The sequence below is a fragment of the Seriola aureovittata genome, chromosome 8 (genome assembly GCF_021018895.1).
Source record: "Seriola aureovittata isolate HTS-2021-v1 ecotype China chromosome 8, ASM2101889v1, whole genome shotgun sequence".
Taxonomy (NCBI): domain Eukaryota; kingdom Metazoa; phylum Chordata; class Actinopteri; order Carangiformes; family Carangidae; genus Seriola; species Seriola aureovittata.
In genome coordinates this window covers 13,072,443-13,091,924 of record NC_079371.1, presented here as the reverse complement: position 1 = coordinate 13,091,924, position 19,482 = coordinate 13,072,443, and the positions used below count along the sequence as shown (strand labels likewise).

The window sequence follows — 19,482 nt, the reverse complement described above, 5'->3', positions numbered from 1 at the left end:
GATATTTCCTCACATTAAAAGGGACAAAATGATAGACTTATTATAGTGTATCTTCCACAATAATATTGGGTATTTTTCACTGTTGTTGATGTGTATTTTTCACATTTTTCAGTTTTGGAGTTTCTGTTTTGAGCATAAGAAAAATTTATAGCCGCCTCTGATGCCCTCTTTTGATTTGTGGGTATCAACAGAATTACGCAAATGAATTGATCTCTTACTGTAGTAGCCTACTATAAATAATTCATTGCTATTCTCAACCGAAACATTTTACATTTACATTTATTCCTTTGGCAGATGCTTTTATCCAAAGCAAAGTGGGACATCACTTAAGCTTCAGAGCAGTAGGAGACCTTGGCTCAAGTACAAAGTACAACAGCCTCTCACTGATACTTTCTTCTACTTTGAAATTGAAGAGGTTAATTTAAACCTGTCTTTTGTAAGGACTTTTAATCTTTAGAAAGGTTTATAGTTTACAATCAGCAGAGTATTTCATACATGCCAGTAACTTTTTACCATTAACACACAAGGGTTTCTTTCATGTGGTTGTGGTCTGTATCTCATTGCACACAGATATGGTCACAATGATACATACTTTTATTTTTTTTTTTTTTTTTTTTTACATAATTAATACTATGTATTTCTCAGACTGGGTGAAGAGTATTTTTCACATTGTTCACATTTCTCAGAGTCAGTTTCTGTGGAATTTAGATTTTTAGTCTGACTCTGATCTGTTCTCTCCTCACATCATTTTACTTGCAACACTGAAACTAGTACGTGTAAGCTCATGTGGGTCGGGCACCTCAGGGTACAAGACACTTGAACAAAAATATTCATTCATTCAGTCAAAGTCGCCTTTACAATCACATGAAGTTTTGATTTTGGTTTTAATTTCAGATAGCTATATCAAATTGCACACACACACACACACACACACACACACACACACACACACACACACACACACACAGAGAGAGAGAATTGACATACTCATAAGAAAGGTGTCCTTTAATGTCCTGTTTGTGTTTTCTCTGTACAAATAATATAATAAAGAACCAGAGAGACAGTTATACAGGATTTACAGGATTTGCTTTATTTTATCTCAAAGACCAACCTGCAGAGAAATAAGCATTAACACAAAACTGAACAGAAAAACAACCATTGGAAGGTGTTGCTGTATACAAGCCATTAACATTTGAAAGTCAGATGTGTCCACTGTAAGTTACAGAGTCGCAGCAGTGTTTCGATGACGAGAGGTGTCTCTCCACAGATAACAGCAGCTCCACTGGAAGCCAGAGTTTTTCCATATGGAGATGCTGTTACAGCTGGTGAGACCCACAGAAACAACACAGCTGACAGCACTGGTACAAAAGTTCTAGTATTCATTTCACCACAGGGCTGAGGTTACTTCAAGTGCTTGGGAATATTTGTGGGGTTTGATTGTGATCATCCAGATGTGATTATCTTCTTTTGACAACTACAATGCAGATTAAACATGATGTGTGTGAATTGTTCACATCCCCAGCAGAGGCCAGAATCGTATTGTTTCCATACTCTTAAACTGGTAGATGCAAACAATGGCTCAAAGATAAATGTTTCATAACCCTAAATACTTAACCTACATGGCACCAGTCTCATAAAAGTTTACCACAAATGAAATAATGCTGCCCTCTTTTGGTCGGGCCTTGCTGACTACACAAATTCAAATCATTTTACTGCAGATTTTATATCCAAGTCCTCATGTGATAATACAACCCACACCTAATAAATGGTTAGTAAAATATCATCCACCGCAGCCTTCAGACTCCTGATCTTGGTTTTTACTGCTTCTACGTTTACATGTTACCCTTTTGACTCCAATAAAATCAATGTCAATTACTCAGTGAAAGTGTGCTATGAGTCAAGAGGGAGTGTCATCCCAGCAAATTCATTTTAACCCCTTTGTCCATTAAAATTAATCTTTTACACATAGGCACTGATATGGTTTTGAAGACAAGAAGTAAACAGCAGCACGCATCATTTCCTTGTGTACACCTCATCTCCTTAGTTTCCCATAATCTCTCTTAACTTATCCTGACTGAGCTTTGACCCCTTAACTCTCTCCCTCTGTACAAAACAGAACCATAAAGCAATTTAAGCTAAAGAGACCTTCACCCCTATTGTCTCCTTCGACTTTGCCCTTTTTTTTTTTTTTTACCAGATAATTCCACTGAAAGTGCATTTAGAGACTTTATCATGAATCTCTGGGCTCAGATGAATGTGTTTATGATCATAGTGCCTGAAACCTGGACAGAGAGTCTCATCTGGTCGGTACTGTGTCAGGAAGTTGAATTTGAGAAGAAAGTGACATATTATAAACAAGACTTTTGTGCTGAAGGGTTCACTCAATACTTGCAGATATCTTCACACTCACCATTTTCACAGGATCAGGCTGGCTTCGAATCAAAATCTACAACGATTACCTTTTATATCCTGAACACATTATATTTCAGTCAATTTTAGATCCCCTTTCAAAAACAGCCATAGTGGTTTACGGAGATACAACAGGTGCAGAGATTTTGAGGCTGAAGACGCTCTCTGTTGCTGAAATGAAATATGAAAAGTGGATTTTAGCCCCATTCACAGCTGTGCAAATTAGTTGCATTCATCCAACAACCTAGTTAATAGAAGGAACATATGTTTGTTGCCAGCCAACCAATAACGCAATCAGGAAGCATTTGAAGCTCATTTCAGTTTACACTCATTTCATAAATTTCCTCAAGGGCCATTTTCTGTCTCCCTTTATAGCCATTCAGTTCATTTCAAATTTGGCGGCAAAATTGTTCAAAGGATGATCTGTGATTGAGGTTTTACTGACCAAAGAATATGAATGTACTCTCAAAGACTCTAACAGAGGGGATGTACAGTAAATATTTAATCAATACGCAATACAAAACTCTTAGTTTAGATGAAAACTATATATGTCCTATAGGCTACAAATTAATTGTAAAGTGACTAAACTGTTTCTTTGATTACTAATTTCCAGTTAATTAGCCACATTAAGATGCAAATATAAAAGTTTATACTCACCAAGTAAAAAATGCACACAAGGCTCATTTCAGTTCTGAGAGAGATGTAGAAAATGGAAAGAAAAAGAAATGAAAGTGTGAGGAAAAACAAGTCAAACAATTAAAGGATAAAATGAGAGAGAAAGCATTAGTGGAAAAGAAGTAAGGCAGAAGTGAGCAGACAGAGACACAAGTCTGTCCCTAAGTAATGGTAGGCTCGTGAATGAGCGCTGCTTAAGACTGTGTGGGGGAAGAGAGAAAAAAAATTAATCATTACACTTACTGTAAATATGTAACAGACCCAACCTGACCATAAAACTCAACAAACTGCATTCTGCTCAAACACCCACAGGCACATGATGATGGGATACAATCATACAAGATGGAGAGTAGCCAATCAGAGACACCATTCAGCCTCAAACCTCTTCAAATCAGCCCCCTCACACTTCGACCTCTTCATTCAGTCTCTTAGTGCTTCCTACCTCTGCTGTTACATGGTTCAAAAACTTATACAGATATGTGGGGCAGATTATAATTAATTGATTAAATATCTAAATGGAGAAAGAATCAATCACTGATGATGCACCAGAGAAGCATAAGTCAAAAACTAGTTAATTTTCTTTCTTTCTTTCGTTCTTTCGAGTAAACAAAGAACCTGTTGAACTTGTTTTACATTGTTGAAATATGTTTAATTTGCAAACAGTTTAGAATAAATGGCTACCTCAAAATATGATGTAAATTAAAATGAAGACATTGCCTTTTGTCATAGCAGAAGTTGCATTTGAGCCAGCAGCATAATTTTAACTTTTTTTTGCATTTGTCATTATTCTGTTGTGTAACACATATAGAGAAACAGACATCTTCACATTTCATCACAGTCAGGTATTTCATTTTCATGGAAAAGATTCACCCGAAGACAAGAATTCCTGCAAAGTGGATCCTCAGACAATGATTTTTCTTTCTTTGTAACTGACTTGCATGTAACTTTCACCAAAGTTTGGCGACTTTTATAATAACGTTTTTGTGAATAAATTATTACTTATTTAGCACCTGTTGGTCACGCCCTGAAAACACATTAATGTGTCAAGATCTAAAACAGGAGACCTAAATCTTAGTAAGAAGGAAACTGAAAGAGATCAGTTCAACTCTGCTCTGACAATGTACTTTATAGAATTGAAATTTCACTTACATATTCTTCCTTCACTAATCCATTAATCAAATGATACAAGATATATATAACAGAAAAGAAGACTCAAACATAAACTCCTTTTATGGTACTACTTTTACTTAAGTAAAGGGTCTAAAGCTTCTGGGGAATTTAATTCTTCTTAAAGTTTGTAAAAAATTTCAGGTGTCTGTGGTTTCTGAAAGTGTGTTTAGGTAATTAAATATCGATGTCTGTGATATTTCTAAAATAGCCCCAAAGACCTGAGGTAAAAAAAAAAAATCTAAAAAAAAATCGCTATTCTCGAGCCGTTCAGTTTGACCCATGTGGTCTCCCGTACTGCTGAAGCGGTGTTGGCCGATGTGTGAGTAGCTAACTAATGTTTTCTTCACGAGTGTATTGGCTGAAATTGCCTCTGGGAGGAATAAAATAACACTCCCGTGTGCCTTAACGTGTAACATATAGACATACATTAACAGACAAACTGATAGAGAGCGTATGAGAGCTCGCGATCGTTTTTAATCGTGCTAGCAAACGAGACTTCCCAGCTAGCTTTCGCAATTTGAACGTTAGCCACATTAATGCTAATTTTAGCTCTCAACATAACGTTAGTTGTGATACTGAATAGCTGCAACTAGAGAACAAGTAAACAAGTGTTTTGTCAGGCTGCTAGTCAAGGAAATTGTAGTTTTTGTTCACATAGTGTTCTGTATTCACCTCATTCGTAATATGGCTCCTTTACACAGGACTGAGCCAAACAAAAGTCATGAATTGTATTGATTTCAGATGGTGATTTAACTTTGCTAAAGCGTTTTTGTAATGTCTTACCTTCTATAACAATAGTGTGACAGTATAGCACGATTAGAGAAATGACTCTCTCGTTAATATACCAGCATGTGTACAATCTGTTTCAGGTCAAAATGGCAGAGCTAACAACACTAGAGAGCCTGCTGGAGATGGGCTTTGACAGAAACAGAGCGTGAGTTGACACCACAATCAAAGACTGATCCTGTTTAATATGGTTTCTAGATACGAGACTGGTTTCAAGTGAAATAAAACTGTCTAGCATTAAAGCAACCCTACTTATCCTGTTGTGTTGGTGTTTTCAGAGAGAAGGCGGTGGCCAACACGGGGAACCAGGGGATAGAACAAGCCATGGACTGGTGAGTCTGATAGACACAGGAATAATCATACTAGTAGTGAACTGCCCAGGTTAACATAGTCCTCAGCGCCACAGTCCAGCATGCCACTCTCTCAACAGTTTAACCCCTGTCTTTCCTCTGTGATGTGCTTTCCTCAGGTTAATGGAACATGAGAACGACCCTGACATTGATGAGCCCTATGTGCCGCCTGTGGGAAACGTCCTGGGAGGGGAAGCAGACAGCCAGTCCAACGCAGAACAGCCAACCCTAGCCGACACCGCTGAAGGTCACATATTCCTTGAGACAATATAAATTTGTCTACCGTCAAGTATCTTATCAGAAATCTGCAGAGTTTTTTAGTTGATTATTCCAGAAAAATTGCAATATTGGGATATACACTGATATCATCATATGTGACAAATTTATCCATGGTGCCCCCACATCCCTCAGTCACATGTTCCTAATCATGTAATTTCCATCTCTGATCAAGATATAATCTCTAATTTATCTTGAGTAAAATGAAATGGTAGTCACTGTTAATTTACACTGAATGTAATATGATGTCAGTCATTCATGTCAGTCCATTTGATTTGGCTTCAGGTGGGGATATCGGCTACAACGAGACTGATGAGAGTTCAAAGCACCCAATGACAGAGGAGGAGAAACGTGAGCAAGTTAAGAGGTCAGAGTGCACACATAGCTTTTACTGATGGTGGAGATTCAGTGTATTGGTCTTAACTTTTATCTATAAAAAAACCCACAGTTGTCTAGGAGTTCAAAATGATGTGAACATACTCTTTTTAGAGATATTGGAGAATTGTCTCTTCTTCAGGCTAGAGGAACTGATGCGGGTGAAGCAGGCGGAGAGAAGAGAGCGAGAGCGGGCAGAAGAGGTGGAGAGAGAGAAGGTGCGGAGGAGGCAGGGCCAAGAGCTGCAGCAGATCCGCCAAAAACTGCAGGATGATGATATGAAGAAGCTTGCTGATCAGCGCAGGAAAGAGAAAATGGAGGACAAAATGGCAAGGTAGGGTCTTAATTAAAACACATCTCTGAGCAAGGAAAAGGAGATTCAGGTAATGGTTATTGACTGTGTATAGAGACATGAAGCAATTTATCATGTTTAAGCTGTAATAGAACGTTAAAGTACCTAAATGATCCAAGGATTTTTCCACTTCTTTAAAAATATTTTTCAGGACCTCCCTCTGCAATGTATTCCAAGGAGACCAAAGAGAAAGTTTTACAAAAAAGGCAAAAAGTACCAGCCTGATAATCAGACTGAAATATTGTTTGTTTTATTTATTTAATTATTATTATTATTCATTATTCTTAATGAATTTCTGGAGAAAATCAAAAGATTTGGGCAGCAATGCAGAGGTCTGGAACCAGGTTTGCTAATCACAAGATGTCTAACATTAAAAAATAAAATGCACCCATAGTTCTTATTTGAATGCCATCCTGTTTCATCTTGAGACAAACTAAGATAATATAAGAAATACTATAAATTGGGAAAATTGAGGTGGACACTGTAAAGGATAAAAAACTCAGAGGCTAGGTCCAAAAAGAAGTGACAAATTGCAAAAGAACAAATATGAGCAGGCATCTTCACTAAACTGTTCTTAATGGTTTTGTGTCGCTTGTTTTTATTCCTGTCAGACAAAGGGTCAAAGAGAAGATAGCGCGAGACAGAGAGGAAAGAGCGCAAAAGGTACCTCATTGGTTTAGTTCACTTTTCCCTTTGTCTTGTTCACTTCCAATTTCTTTGTATTACCACGTCTGTTGGACCCAATAACTTAGATGACTCTTGTGTTTGTTTATTTATTTATCTATTCTTATGTCTAGTTTGGAGGCGGAGGACCCCCGAGCACAGCTGCATCATTCCAACCTGCCCAGCCCAGCCCCTCATCACCCACCAGTCAGGGCCCTCCACCCACTAAGAAGGAGTATGATGAGTCCAGGATACAGGTGCAGTGTTCAGCCATACTTGTTTTGCTTCTTTTTTTTTTGTCTAATCAGTGTAATCAATGAAAAGATCAGACTTATTTTAAAGTGTGAGACAAACTGACATTGATGCAAATTTGTATTTATTTTAATGACAAAATATATGTTTGGCATGAAACTGTAAAATGTATATTCCCCACTTCTTCTCTCCTCTTCCCCTCCGCTCTTCACAGGTACGTCTGCTGGACGGCTCCACCATCACGACGGTCTTCAAGGCCCAGGAGCCGCTGGCGGCAGTGCGTGTCTACGTGCAAATGAACGGCAACACACCAGAGGGTCAGGACTTCATGCTGCTGTCGCCCTACCCGCGTCACGTCTACACCGAACTGGACATGGAGAAGCCCCTGAAAGAGCTGGGTGAGCACTGGGTCGTAGAGCGGTATTTGAGTCGGAGAGGTGAAGTGGCGAGATGGGTCACATCGTATAGCATTCACAGGACTGTACGACTGTAGGGAGGTTACATCATCTGTCTGAACTGTACGCCATTTACACCTGGTACTCTCATAGAATGCATTGTGATTGTATCTGACCTTTTTTCACAATTTCCCTGTCTGTCTTTTTAGGTTTGGTGCCTTCAGCTGTGCTGGTTGTTGCCAAAAAGTGAGATCAGGAGGATCTGCTCTGTGAGCCTACCTCACCACTTCCACTACATCACCACCAGAGACACCTGAAACGGATGGATCCAGGAACAGAGCCGCCACCTTTTTAGTATCACTCAATAAGCCAGCTAACTGAACTAAAGCAGAGATGGAGCTGGAGGCTGTGTTCAGACAATGTGTTATAGTTCTTAAAATGAAGATATGGAAAAGTTATAAGGAAAAATGGTTTGTTTTTTCTAAACTAACTGAATGCAGCTCCTTGTCTTTCTGGGCTGATTTCACTGGCTGTAGATTGGATTGACAGTGACCTTTACCTATCAAGAACAAAGTGATGATAGCTGGCTTCTGACTGATACTGCCTCAAGAAGCATCGCTCATGGTTTCAGCAACACATTTACAAAAATGATACAGAACAAATTTGTTCAGTTTTAACCCGATCCTTATATAGCAAAGCACCACACAAGACTTACTTGATTGGTTCTGAAAGGGCCTTAAATTTAATCCCCACTATCTTCCTGATTTTGTGACATTCTACTTTGCCAGTTTTTTTATAAGTTAAAATATATTGACAGTTATGTCTACATAATCACCAAGAATCTACTTACAATAAAGCTGACTTGGAGAATTGTGATGGTGGACTGGATTTTCTAAAAATCACTTGTGTAACCCTCCTGCTGATATTCTGCATTTTCTTTTTGTCAAACACTTTTTAGTTATTTTAATTATTAGGATTGATTTCATTTTATTAAGACCATGGAAAGCTGGAATAGGCCAAAAGTATCACTGCCCACTGGATTTTAAAGCACCTAGTGAGCTGGAACTCTGTGACATATAAAATAAGATGAAAATGTTAACATGCAAAAGCACGGCTGTAAATAATAAAATCATTGCTGGCTGAATTCCATTCAGCTGCTTCAGGTTGAGGATTGTGGTGTTGTGCATGCTGACACATTGTCATAGAACTGAGCCATCTTTGATGTCAAACACCTGTAATTAAAAACAGCTGTGAACACAACACTGACATCATCGCTTTTTAAGTTGATATGACAATGTTGTTAGCAGTTGCTTATTTACACATCCGGGAGTTAAGGAGCAACATGGGTTGCAAAGGTCTGACTCTTCAGAGGCTAAATGCTTCACTATGTTCACCAGCTTGTTGCTGTGTCTGATGTATTTCTGTAAAGATGAGAGTAGCTACAGAGTAATTCTGTGTAGGTTAATCACTACAAGTGTCCCCTTTCACATTGTCATTTGACACCATTATAAAAATTATTGGTTACACACTTTTAGTAGAACTAATGGGCAAAAACAGAAGAAGGGACCCTTACCCTTTTATTAAATCTCTTAGTTATGTTAGGTGGCTCCAGCCACCATTCAATTTACAGACAGCACTCGTGTTGTCTCCATATAACACTCTGAGGAAGGCAAATGCATAAGTGGACTGTTGGTAATGATCTAACAAAAAGAAAATGAGCGCTACGTATATATATACACCTATCAAAATAACACTACACTGATGAGATTGTCTTCAGTTGAATTCCTGCTAACATGAGGCCAGAGGCAATACAACATGATGTACAGAAATTTCCAGAATTTCCAACTTTTTAAAAGACGCACAGGCCTAAAGTTTTAGTTTCAGTTAATGAGTATCACGGAGACAAATGAAGACACACAACACAAAGGAGATCTGTTGTGACACACTATAAAACACCTTTATATACATTAGAAAAAACAACAAATGGCCTATTGTGTGGAATGGTACAAAATGTCAATCATACATCACCTGTAAAGTTGTGATAAAGTTGTGGATAACTTTAAAACACAAGCAAAGGGGTTGGCTTGCAAACAAATACAAAAATAGTTCTGATTAAAATGCAGACACTGATGCACTGAAAATGAACGTCACTGTTTCCTTTCGTCGTCTTCCCACCTGTCCCTCAGACTCAACGCTGAAATGACATGTTAAAAGATCTCAACTCCAGTCTCTCAATCTCACAAATCCAGGACAGTGAGGTAACTCAGAGGAAGGACGGAGAGGAAAGGATGCTGGGATTATTTTTAGCAGGACTTGACTGGCAGGACTGGGTGCTTCAGTTTGTTGTTCAGCTGAGAAGTCATCCTGGGTCAAACTGCTTCCCGTGGTCTTTTGGTGCCACACTTTTGGTGCTGTTGATCTCTTTAGCTGGGAGGATAGTAGCCCTGGTTGTAGTTCCAGGTGTTCTGGTAGCCGTAGCTGCCGTACTGCGGTTGCTGAGAACAAATCACAACATATAGGAAATCTTGAACTGTGTTTTATCATAGTACACCCACCCTCACCCTAGCTTCTCTTTAGGTCATTCAAATTTTTTTGTCAGTTAAAATCTCATTAGATTAGATTAGATTAGATTCGATTCAACTTTATTGTCATTGCACAGAGTACACGTACTAAGACAACGAAATGCAGTTAGTATCTAACCAGAAGTGCAAAAGAGCAGTTAAAGTGCAAGTGTGTGCTGTACAGGTATGTAAAGTGAGGGTGTGCATAAGTAAAGTGGAGATGTGCATATGTAGGGTACAAAATTACAATGATGAGGTAGCGGGAATAAATACAGTGAGTGCTAGACAATGAGTAGAGACGGTTCAGAACAGTTCAGTGCAATTAGTACCTGGTACCAACTGCTGTATCCCCCGTAGCCAGTCTGTGCGCTCATGTCGGTGCCCATCATAGTTGGAGGGGGCGTGGTGATGGGGACATGCGGCATGGTAGGTGGGACTTGTGTGGACACGGCAACAGCAGAGCCGTCCTCACTTTTGCTCAGTTTCTCTGAGTCCTCGTCCCTGCAGATCAAACATTCCATCAACGGCAAGTCAACGCTTTCACCCAGTTTTCAACCTTCCTTTTATTTAACATCAGCCTCAGTATCAGTGCCAGTGTCATTGGATGAAATAAGTGTTTTTTTTGTTTTTTTCAATTAAAACCCCTAAACTGCGTCTTTAACTTGTGCTATTCTGCACAAAAGAATAGGACATTAATATATAATGCACTTTCCCCTCTCACCCGTTTTCTGCTCCTCTCTTTGTTCCCCCGAGCTCCTTCAACAGTTTCTGGTGATCTTCGTAGACAGACAGCACACTGCAGAGGACAGAGACAATGAGGAACAACATTCTGGTCAAAGATGATGACTGGTTTGTTAGGTACCATCACGGTTTACATGACCAAAGGGATTTAAAATATTTAATAATATCAGATGACTTGTGTTGAACTCTGACCTCTGGATAGAGTTGCTGTAGTCCTCTGCGAACTGCAGGCCTCTCTGTGAAAAGAGGATCTTGGTGTGTGGGGCGAGAGGCGCTGCCAGAGCTCTCGTCACACACTCCTGCACTGCCTCAGCAGAGGCCCAGGGGTCCCCCGACACCTCCAGCTCTAACAGGTTCAAGTGCAGTTTATCATTATCCTGAGGCAGAGAGAGGAAATTAAAAACAAGAGTTACTATATGTTGTAAGTACTACATTTTGGCTTTTTACTTCTGAAGTTACAAGTATCATTCACAAGAATATGAGATGTAAATCATAGCGTTCAACACATCATTTATAGAGAAATCTGACAATTACCACTTGGCATGGTCAGTTATTAGAAACTGAAGGGAAATTATCACTCTGTCAGATGGTTAAAAAAAAACTCAGCAGGTTGCATTATGAATAGACAAAGCCTCTTGCAAACTGAGTGTGGACAATCTGAAAGCTCAAGCTGTCACACAATTAAAAATAAATTAATTTCAGCCGCTGGCGGGCAAGTTGTATAAAGCGAAACAGATTTTTAGAGCAAAGCTACATCCACATTCCTTAACTTTTAAAGCGGTGATAGGAGATGGATCAAAATCCTGTGATGTCTGTGGGTGTGTGTTAATTATCTCACCGGACTAATCTCCAGCGCCTCCTGTAAAACTCTGCGGGCTCTGGCGGGGTTCCTCTCGAGCTTCAGCAACAGGCGAGCCAGCTTGATGGAGTAGAAAGCGTGTAACGTGGGCTTCTCTTTGGATTCAGCCACCGCATCCTGCAGCAAGGCCTCCGATTGGTCCAGATGGCCTGCTCGTCTCTCCAGAGCGGCCCTGCGGAGACGGACCACTGCCAACCCAGGCAGGAATTTCTCCAGGGCCTCTAGCACTCGCCGAGCCTCAGTTAAATCACCTGTTGAAGAAGATGAACGAGTTGTCATGAATGTGGTGGCTACAAAATAAAGGACTCTGATGTGTTGGCTCTGCTCTATATTAAGTTTTGCGTCTTTGTGATGTTTTTGCATCGGACTGCTTCATAATGAGGTGATACACTTAATTAAATAAATGGCTATATTTATATAAAATACTTAAAATATAATGCATGCTAATACAATGGCACCACAGGATACAACCTAAAAAATTACCAGTTTGTGAAACTGTCAACAACTATTCAAGATGGTTGTATTTATTACATGATTGTATTGCATCATGTACGTCACACATGCACAGCTTTGATTCAACTGAAATAGTTTTGATAAACTGACTACAAATCCTAAAAGCAGAGAATAGGAAATGACCAGTTGAGGTTTGTCTGTTATGATGATTTAATCCTGTGTAGTAGAACTAGATCATATCCAACAAGCTGTTCTCTATCTTCTGTATTAATTCACGTGTGGACATAAAGGTATTGATGTAGAATTCTTATTAGTCCCTTTGACATCCTTTGGTGAAACTACACACATACAACTTGCCTTCATTTTTCACTGAATCGGTTACCATCTATTTCACTTCAAGTCAGACTTTAAAATATTTAACATTTCAAAGAAAAGGAAAAACAGTAAAGCTTTTATTTGCACAGTGTGTTTATGTGTGTTAATGTCTCATCGTACCGTGCCTCTCCTCGAAGGTGGCCCACTGCATGTGGATGTTGGGTTTATATGTCAGGTGAACCTCACAGGCTCGTTTGTAAACAGCTCGGGCTTCGTCCACACTCTGCGGCTCCAGGTACTGAATGTACTGAACAACATACACATGCACATGTTAGGCAGAGATCATACACACCAGTATTCTCTCTCACACACACACACACACACACACACACATACACACACACACACACACACACACACACATACACACACACATACACACACACACACATACATACACACACACACACACACACACACACACACACACACACACACACTCTTTTTAATCTAGTCTTGAGGCTTTCAAGGACACTTAGACATGGAACTAGATACACACACACTTTTTTCTTACCCTGGTCCAGAACTCCTCATACAGAGCGCAAGCGATCAGGCAACGCTCAAAGAGGATGCGAACCCTGTGGTCGTCGAGGGCAACTGCAGCATCCTCTGACACTTCGTGGGTCTGAGCCGTGACCTCTGACCCCTCTGTGGCTGCCTGGTTTGGATCTAGTAAAGGACAGTGGTGTCAAAACTGCAGATGCTTTCAGACGTTGAAACACAAATTGATGAAACCACAGAGACAAAGGTGACAACAGTCAGCATCTTCATCATGTATGTCACCTTGGTTGGGGTCTTTGGTGTCCTTGTTCAGCTCAGCAATTTCCCAGTCCAGGTAGGAGTGCCAGGCTCGCAGCTGCAGCCGGTCGAGTGACTTGACGTGGAAGTAGGGCCGCTTGATCTGCACGATGGAGAGAGACAGAGAGGGAAAATCAGATGTGTTTTTTGATGTAGCAATGAGTGGATGAGGTGAGTGTAGTTTGAAGTGGGTAACTAGTTCAAAGACTTTAAATCTAAAAAGACAACATGATGTTTACAGGTCAAGAGTCAAATTGTTTACAGTGAAACTTAATTTTATAGTGATTAAGAATTTGTGTTTTGGTTTCAAAAGGTCTGGGTACGGGGCGTCGCGTAGCTCAGTGGGTTAAGCATGCGCCCCATGTGTAGAGGCTACAGTCCTCGCTGCAGCTGGCACCAGCTCGACTCCCGCATCGGACGGCCCTTTCCTGCGTGTAATTCCCCCTCTCTCTGTCTCCCCATTTCCTGTCTCTCTACTGTCCTGTCCATTAAAGGCACAAAAGCCCCCCCCCCAAAAAAAAGGTCTGAGTATTGAAATCTACCTAAATGCGTCCATCACACAGAATACGTAAAGTCCTGAATCAAATTTATTTACGCTTAGACCCGTTTGGGATTTAAATCATGATTTTGCCTCATCTCATACTGTGTTTATTTTAGCCTAAAGCTCTTGTGCTGCTGCCTGTTTTTAGACAATTTGGCGAGTTTGGCTTCTTGTTTTTTTTTTTTTTTTTTGGGCTTTTTTTTATGCCTTTATTTGATAGTATAGTGGAGAGAGACAGGAAACAGGGAGGCAGAGAGGGGGAATGACATGCAGCGAAAGGCCGTCCGATGCGGGATTCGAACCGGGGCCAACTGCAGCGAGGACTGTTGCCTCTACACATGGGGCGCCTGCTTAGACCACTACGCTACACGACGCCCCGTATGGCTTCTTTTACCACATAAAAAAGGGGATTTTTATAGAAAAACATGTTGTTACACCCCAAAAACAGCAAAATAACAATGGTACCAAAACTCTGGGCGTCAAAATAAACAAATCTGTCAAATGATATCCAGCCCTCGATTCAAAACCAAGTGTCTGGAAAATAAATTTGATGTCATACTTTGGTCTCAAGTTTCCTAAAGAAAACAGAAAGACAGTGAATGGATGAATGCAGGAGGAAACACACAGGAAGATAAAAAGATATAATACACAGGTGCCTGAAAAGAAAGAGAGAGAAAAAACAAAACTTACAGCGTCTTCAAAGTGCCATCTCTTGCGGACTTCTCCCTCGTTGTCCTGGTACACTTTGTCCCTGCGAACCAGCACTTGTTCCCTGATCTTCTGCATCAGTTCCTCCTAAACACAGAACGTAAAAATGATTAAAAAAAATGATCATCCATTCAACCATCTTTTTTCATCTAAGTTATCTCTCACCAGTACATACTTTTTGACTAATTAATTAAAATCCTCTCAGGGTTGAATGACAACTAGTCCGATGTTACTCACTGTGTCTGTGCCCTCAGGCGTGGCGGGCTCTTCCTCCCCCGGTGGCCTTTCCTCCTCCTCCTCCTGGGCCTGTTCAGCGCGCTCTGCCTTCTGGCTCTGGCGGCACAACGTCCTCAGCTCCTCGTACTCCTCTGGAGAAAGAACCTCTTTGGGCTCATGGCTGTTCAGGTGCTCCTTGAACCTGACGGAGAGCAGGAGGGAGGACAGAGCAAGACACAAAATGAGATTCGTGAGAGAAGAAAAGACTGAGAAAGAGAGAAAGAGAAGGAGGTGTCCAAGCAAGAGAAGAATATTCGAAAGATTACAATAGTGTGTTGACTTATTGTTCCCCTTAAAAAAAAAAAAAAAAGAAGCTCTACTGAAAGCATATTGCATGGTGAAATACGGAGATATTAGATCATGACTTTAATTTCTCAGAATTGAAGGAGGGTAGCAGAGAACTGGAAATATTGATTATTTAACAAAAAGGGAAATTACATTTATTATTACAGTAGTAAACCTGGTACGAACAATAATGCATTTATATCAGTATTTTTGTCTTTAATTCTGATTTGGTATGACTTTGATGACTGTATGTGCGTGGTCTTACTTCTCGTAGTGCGTGTTGTAGAGCTGGGTGGGAACTTTGAGGACTCTGTCCAGAACGGCTGCTGCGTTGCTCATGTTCCCCTGCTCCTTCTCCCACTCAACATACAGATCCCAAAGCCGGTCTGAGTGGAAGTCCAGACCTGCTGCCACAACGGCGTCCTCGAACACACTGAGGAGGGTAGAGAGAGGAAAACCATCAAAACATGAACACAACTATCTGTTCTGTACCAAATTTCATTTTAAGTTTATCTAAGATCAAGGAAAGGTGAAACAATAGTGGATATTGAAAGAGCTGTCATAGATAGCTAATAAAGAAAAGTATACTGGAGTTAATAGTGTAGTTTATCTGCTATCAACACCAGCGAAGTTATCCTGCTGAATGATTTTGCTAATATTTCTAAGGGAAATTGACTTTAATAAAAGCAATTTACTAAAAAGCAAAACAAAGGGACTCTTGCTCATCAGAAGCAGCATTTGCATTTCCTCTTATTTTTCTCTTCAATTTCAGACCCATCTGCTTACTGTGCTGTGCTCAGCACTGGAGGACCTAATTCATTGTAAACTGTGGTGAACAAGCACCATTTTTTAACATATTAGGAGTCAAAATCCAGCTTTCAACCTTTCTGCTCATTCAAAAAGAGGATAATTACAACTACAAGTCTTAAATGTGTATGTGTGTGTGTGGGAGGGTTTGTCTACCTGCGAATCCGCTTTGGCGACTCAGGCAGGTTCATGTCCAGTGTTCCCAGCAGCAGATTGATGTAGTGAATCCACAGATCTACACTCAGAGGGATAGCCTGGAGACCCTGAACACACACCTAACACAACACACCACAGCCATTTATACGAGCACATAAAAACACTTCTTTAATCCTCTACATAGTTGTGTGGGGAAGAAAAAACGCAAAATTGTCAACTCTCAATCTGTTTTACCTCCTCTGCTTTAGCGTTGTACCCTGCACGGCGCTCCAGATCAGCAAATTTCTTCCAGTAGCCATAGCAGAGCGGGTAGCGAGCGAGAAAGGCCACCAGAGCTCTGCGTGACGCTGTGATGTGACTCTGAACAGGTGAGAGAAAATGTAAGTCCAAATGTCACATGAGGCTACAACAAGCTTCCTCACAAAGCATGTTTTGTGGCCTCATGGGGGTGCTAAAAGTCTATGTTTCAACAGTTTGAGGTGGTAATACATCATTACTAAGTAACAATACAATGGGTTCCTAAGCTGTTTTTTTTTTGTTTTGTTTTTTATCTAAACACCACCTCTTCTCTGCTGTTTCTCCACACACCTCTTGCTCGCAGTATTGCAGGAGGTCAGTCCAGCTGGTGAAGTCTTGAGGATTGTCATGGGCGGCCTTCCACAGACGCTCAAAGTCAGCAGGCAGTTCGCCCTCCTCATCCTCTACAGCTGGTGGCATGGAGAAAGAAGAAGGGTCGGGGGCCACTGGAGCCTCAGGGGCTGCGCCGGCACTGCCGTTCTCTTCTGACATCTCAGCCATCTCAATTGGAGGCGGTGCTGGATCCTCAGAAGCCTCCATGGCTAAAGAGGGAAGAAGATCAAAGTTTAATAACTCAGATAAATCTCCATTACAAGCTCCTTCTACAACTCAAGATGTTTTCCCATATTGCCAGACATTTTCTGTGACATGAAGTCATCTACACACACTACCTGGGTGAAGTTTTTAATACAGACCATAGAATTACAACCAAAGATTATTTTCATTACTGATTAATCTGTTATTCATTTAGTCTATTACAAATTTCAAGAGGTATTGTTCACAGTTTGCTATTTTATCCAACCAACGACCCAAAAAAGCAAAGATTTAGATTTGATTTACATCAGTAAGTTCTCATATTTGAGAAGCTGAAACCACTGATTGTTTTACATTTTTGCTTGGTAAAAAGTTCAGCTTATACAGTTAAACTCTAGAGCGGCGACTAAAAATTATCGTCATCATCAATTATTCTGCCGCTTGTTTTCCTGATTAATTGTTTTTCTATAAAATGTAACAGAAAGAGAAAAACCAGTTCCTCACAGTCACAATTTCTGAAAACCCAAGTTGACATCTTCAAATGTCTTTGTCCAATCAACAGTCAATAGAAACAATAGAGGTTCAGTTTACTAAAACACAAGGTAAAGAGAAGCAACACAGTTTAGCAGCTTAGTGAATGTTTGACATCAAATTACTTAAATGATTAGTCTATTTTTTTAAATTGTTGCTGGTTACTTTTCTGTCAATTGACTAATCGATTAGCACTATTTAACCTTGAAACTATGAAAATTGTTGTTGATTAATCTTTTTAGCACTTCAGATCATGGTTGAACACAAGACAATAACAGGTTGCGCAAGAATATAAAAGCCTGTCTTCACACAACTGTCAACTGCTCAATCCGAACACAATTTCCAACACAATACAGTTTTTCCCACACAACAATACATGGCTGAGAACAAAACAATGATGTTAAATGACTCAGGTTGCTGTTGTCATTTTTGTACCTTACCTGCAGTGCATGCTGAAGCACTTTCCTTAAACCTCCCTTGTAATTAGCCTAATCATCATTGTTTATGAGGTGTAGTGGTGAAGAAAAAAACAAAAACCTTTGTCGCACCTCTAATATAGCAATGGACGTACTCTTGGGTGTTAGCTTAGGTGAGTGAACGCACTTCTTGCAAGACAAAGCTACTTAGAAAATTTCCCGTGTAGGGAAAAGGCACTGGCCAAATGAATGTAATGTATGTAATTAATTAACTTTCCTGTTCCTCTGCTTCCTGGTCACCTTCCTGGAAAAGGCCAACAATAACAACTGTGTATGAAAAACTCATTTTGCACTCACACATGCATTGTAGTAAACTAGTAGCAGGTAAAGTAAATGAATGAACACGAATTTAAGCAGCTCTGAACTCTGACTGTCAAATTTAGCTAAAATCCAAATACTTCTTTTATACACTGAGCAGTCAAACCAGTTACTCAGCTAAACACGACAGTAAACCTGCAGCTGATGATGCACACAGGACTAAAACATCCAATAAAACAAAAACAAAATCAGTAGTTCAGGGCTTTTATTCGAAACACACCCCTGTCTAAACCTACACAGGTTGATTTCATTCATAAAAAGATCACCGTTTAGGCTCCAGTATCTTCGGGTTGTTGTGGACCTAATTCAACTAGTTTGTGATGAAAGGTGATGAACACCTTTGTTAAACTCAGCAAGGTTAGTTAAAGTTGGTTTAAGTACTTTCACAGTTAGGTTGTGTAGCTGAAATCACGTTAGCTTAGCCTAGCTTCTCACGCTTGCCCTAAAAACAGGTCCAGCCAGAGCCTTTACTCGAAACGTCTGGACGTGAAAGCAGAGCACAGTAGTAACTGTGAAATGATACAAACCGGCATATTGTAAGATTCACACACGTTAATCAAACTAACCTGAAGAATCTTCGAGCTCCCCGTTGCCGCTCAGCTCCTCACCGCCTTCGGCCGCCATGATGGAATACGTATTGCTACGTCACTGAGGCGCGACAACAAGTTAATGAAAATACAAAAAATAGTAATTTGGAAAAAAAGTTGTTTTTTTTAAAGGGACATACAATGCACTGAACACTTGTTTGAACGACTATTGGCTTCTTTGTAAACTGTGGCTTGATTTAGGGTAAGTACTGTGCTCAGGTACAGGCGTGAGGTACTTTTTACTATTAGGTACTACTAGGTACTTATTTTATTTGTACTTCAATATAATGTATACTTCACTCCACTACAATTTAGAGACAAAGATTCTACTGCTTTTACTTCATTTATTTGATAGCTTTAGTTTCAACTTACTTTGTAGATTCAGATTAATAATAGAGACTATTGTAAAATAACTAAATAAAAACTGAGGTATTATTATAAGATAAAATAAAACGTTATTGATCCCTGTTGGGGAG

General features: G+C 40.0%; 2 protein-coding genes across 2 annotated transcripts; one reads left to right on the top strand and one right to left on the bottom strand.

Annotated features, from left to right (window-relative positions):
• The first annotated feature begins 4,509 nt into the window (after nucleotides 1-4,509).
• ubxn1 (UBX domain protein 1) lies at nucleotides 4,510-8,579 on the top strand. Its single transcript, XM_056383086.1, has 10 exons — nucleotides 4,510-4,573; nucleotides 5,124-5,188; nucleotides 5,319-5,372; nucleotides 5,510-5,637; nucleotides 5,952-6,033; nucleotides 6,184-6,375; nucleotides 7,005-7,056; nucleotides 7,191-7,313; nucleotides 7,523-7,706; nucleotides 7,913-8,579. Exons 2-10 carry the CDS (start codon nucleotides 5,130-5,132, stop codon nucleotides 7,951-7,953), a joined length of 915 nt encoding a protein of 304 aa, XP_056239061.1. The 5' UTR covers nucleotides 4,510-4,573; nucleotides 5,124-5,129; the 3' UTR covers nucleotides 7,954-8,579.
• Nucleotides 8,580-9,634: 1,055 nt separating this feature from the next.
• si:ch211-114c17.1 (pre-mRNA-processing factor 39) lies at nucleotides 9,635-19,047 on the bottom strand. The gene is made up of 15 exons (XM_056383085.1): nucleotides 18,986-19,047; nucleotides 16,852-17,102; nucleotides 16,498-16,623; nucleotides 16,264-16,382; nucleotides 15,566-15,733; nucleotides 14,977-15,157; nucleotides 14,722-14,826; nucleotides 13,476-13,593; nucleotides 13,207-13,361; nucleotides 12,813-12,939; nucleotides 11,844-12,115; nucleotides 11,198-11,382; nucleotides 10,986-11,060; nucleotides 10,594-10,765; nucleotides 9,635-10,198 (listed from the first exon to the last, which is right to left on the bottom strand). Exons 1-15 carry the CDS (start codon nucleotides 19,041-19,043, stop codon nucleotides 10,127-10,129), a joined length of 2,184 nt encoding a protein of 727 aa, XP_056239060.1. The 5' UTR covers nucleotides 19,044-19,047; the 3' UTR covers nucleotides 9,635-10,126.
• Nucleotides 19,048-19,482: the final 435 nt, after the last annotated feature.

Coding starts and splice junctions, on each gene's coding strand:
- ubxn1 (XM_056383086.1), top strand. CDS start 5,130: ATGGCAGAGCTAACAACACTAGAGAGCCTGCTGGAGATGGGCTTTGAC. Junction 5,638..5,951: donor CCTAGCCGACACCGCTGAAG/GTCACATATTCC, acceptor ATTTGGCTTCAG/GTGGGGATATCGGCTACAAC. Junction 7,057..7,190: donor GAGAGGAAAGAGCGCAAAAG/GTACCTCATTGG, acceptor TCTTATGTCTAG/TTTGGAGGCGGAGGACCCCC.
- si:ch211-114c17.1 (XM_056383085.1), bottom strand. CDS start 19,043: ATGGCGGCCGAAGGCGGTGAGGAGCTGAGCGGCAACGGGGAGCTCGAA. Junction 13,362..13,475: donor CACCAAAGACCCCAACCAAG/GTGACATACATG, acceptor GTCCTTTACTAG/ATCCAAACCAGGCAGCCACA. Junction 11,383..11,843: donor AGGCGCTGGAGATTAGTCCG/GTGAGATAATTA, acceptor TCTCTGCCTCAG/GATAATGATAAACTGCACTT.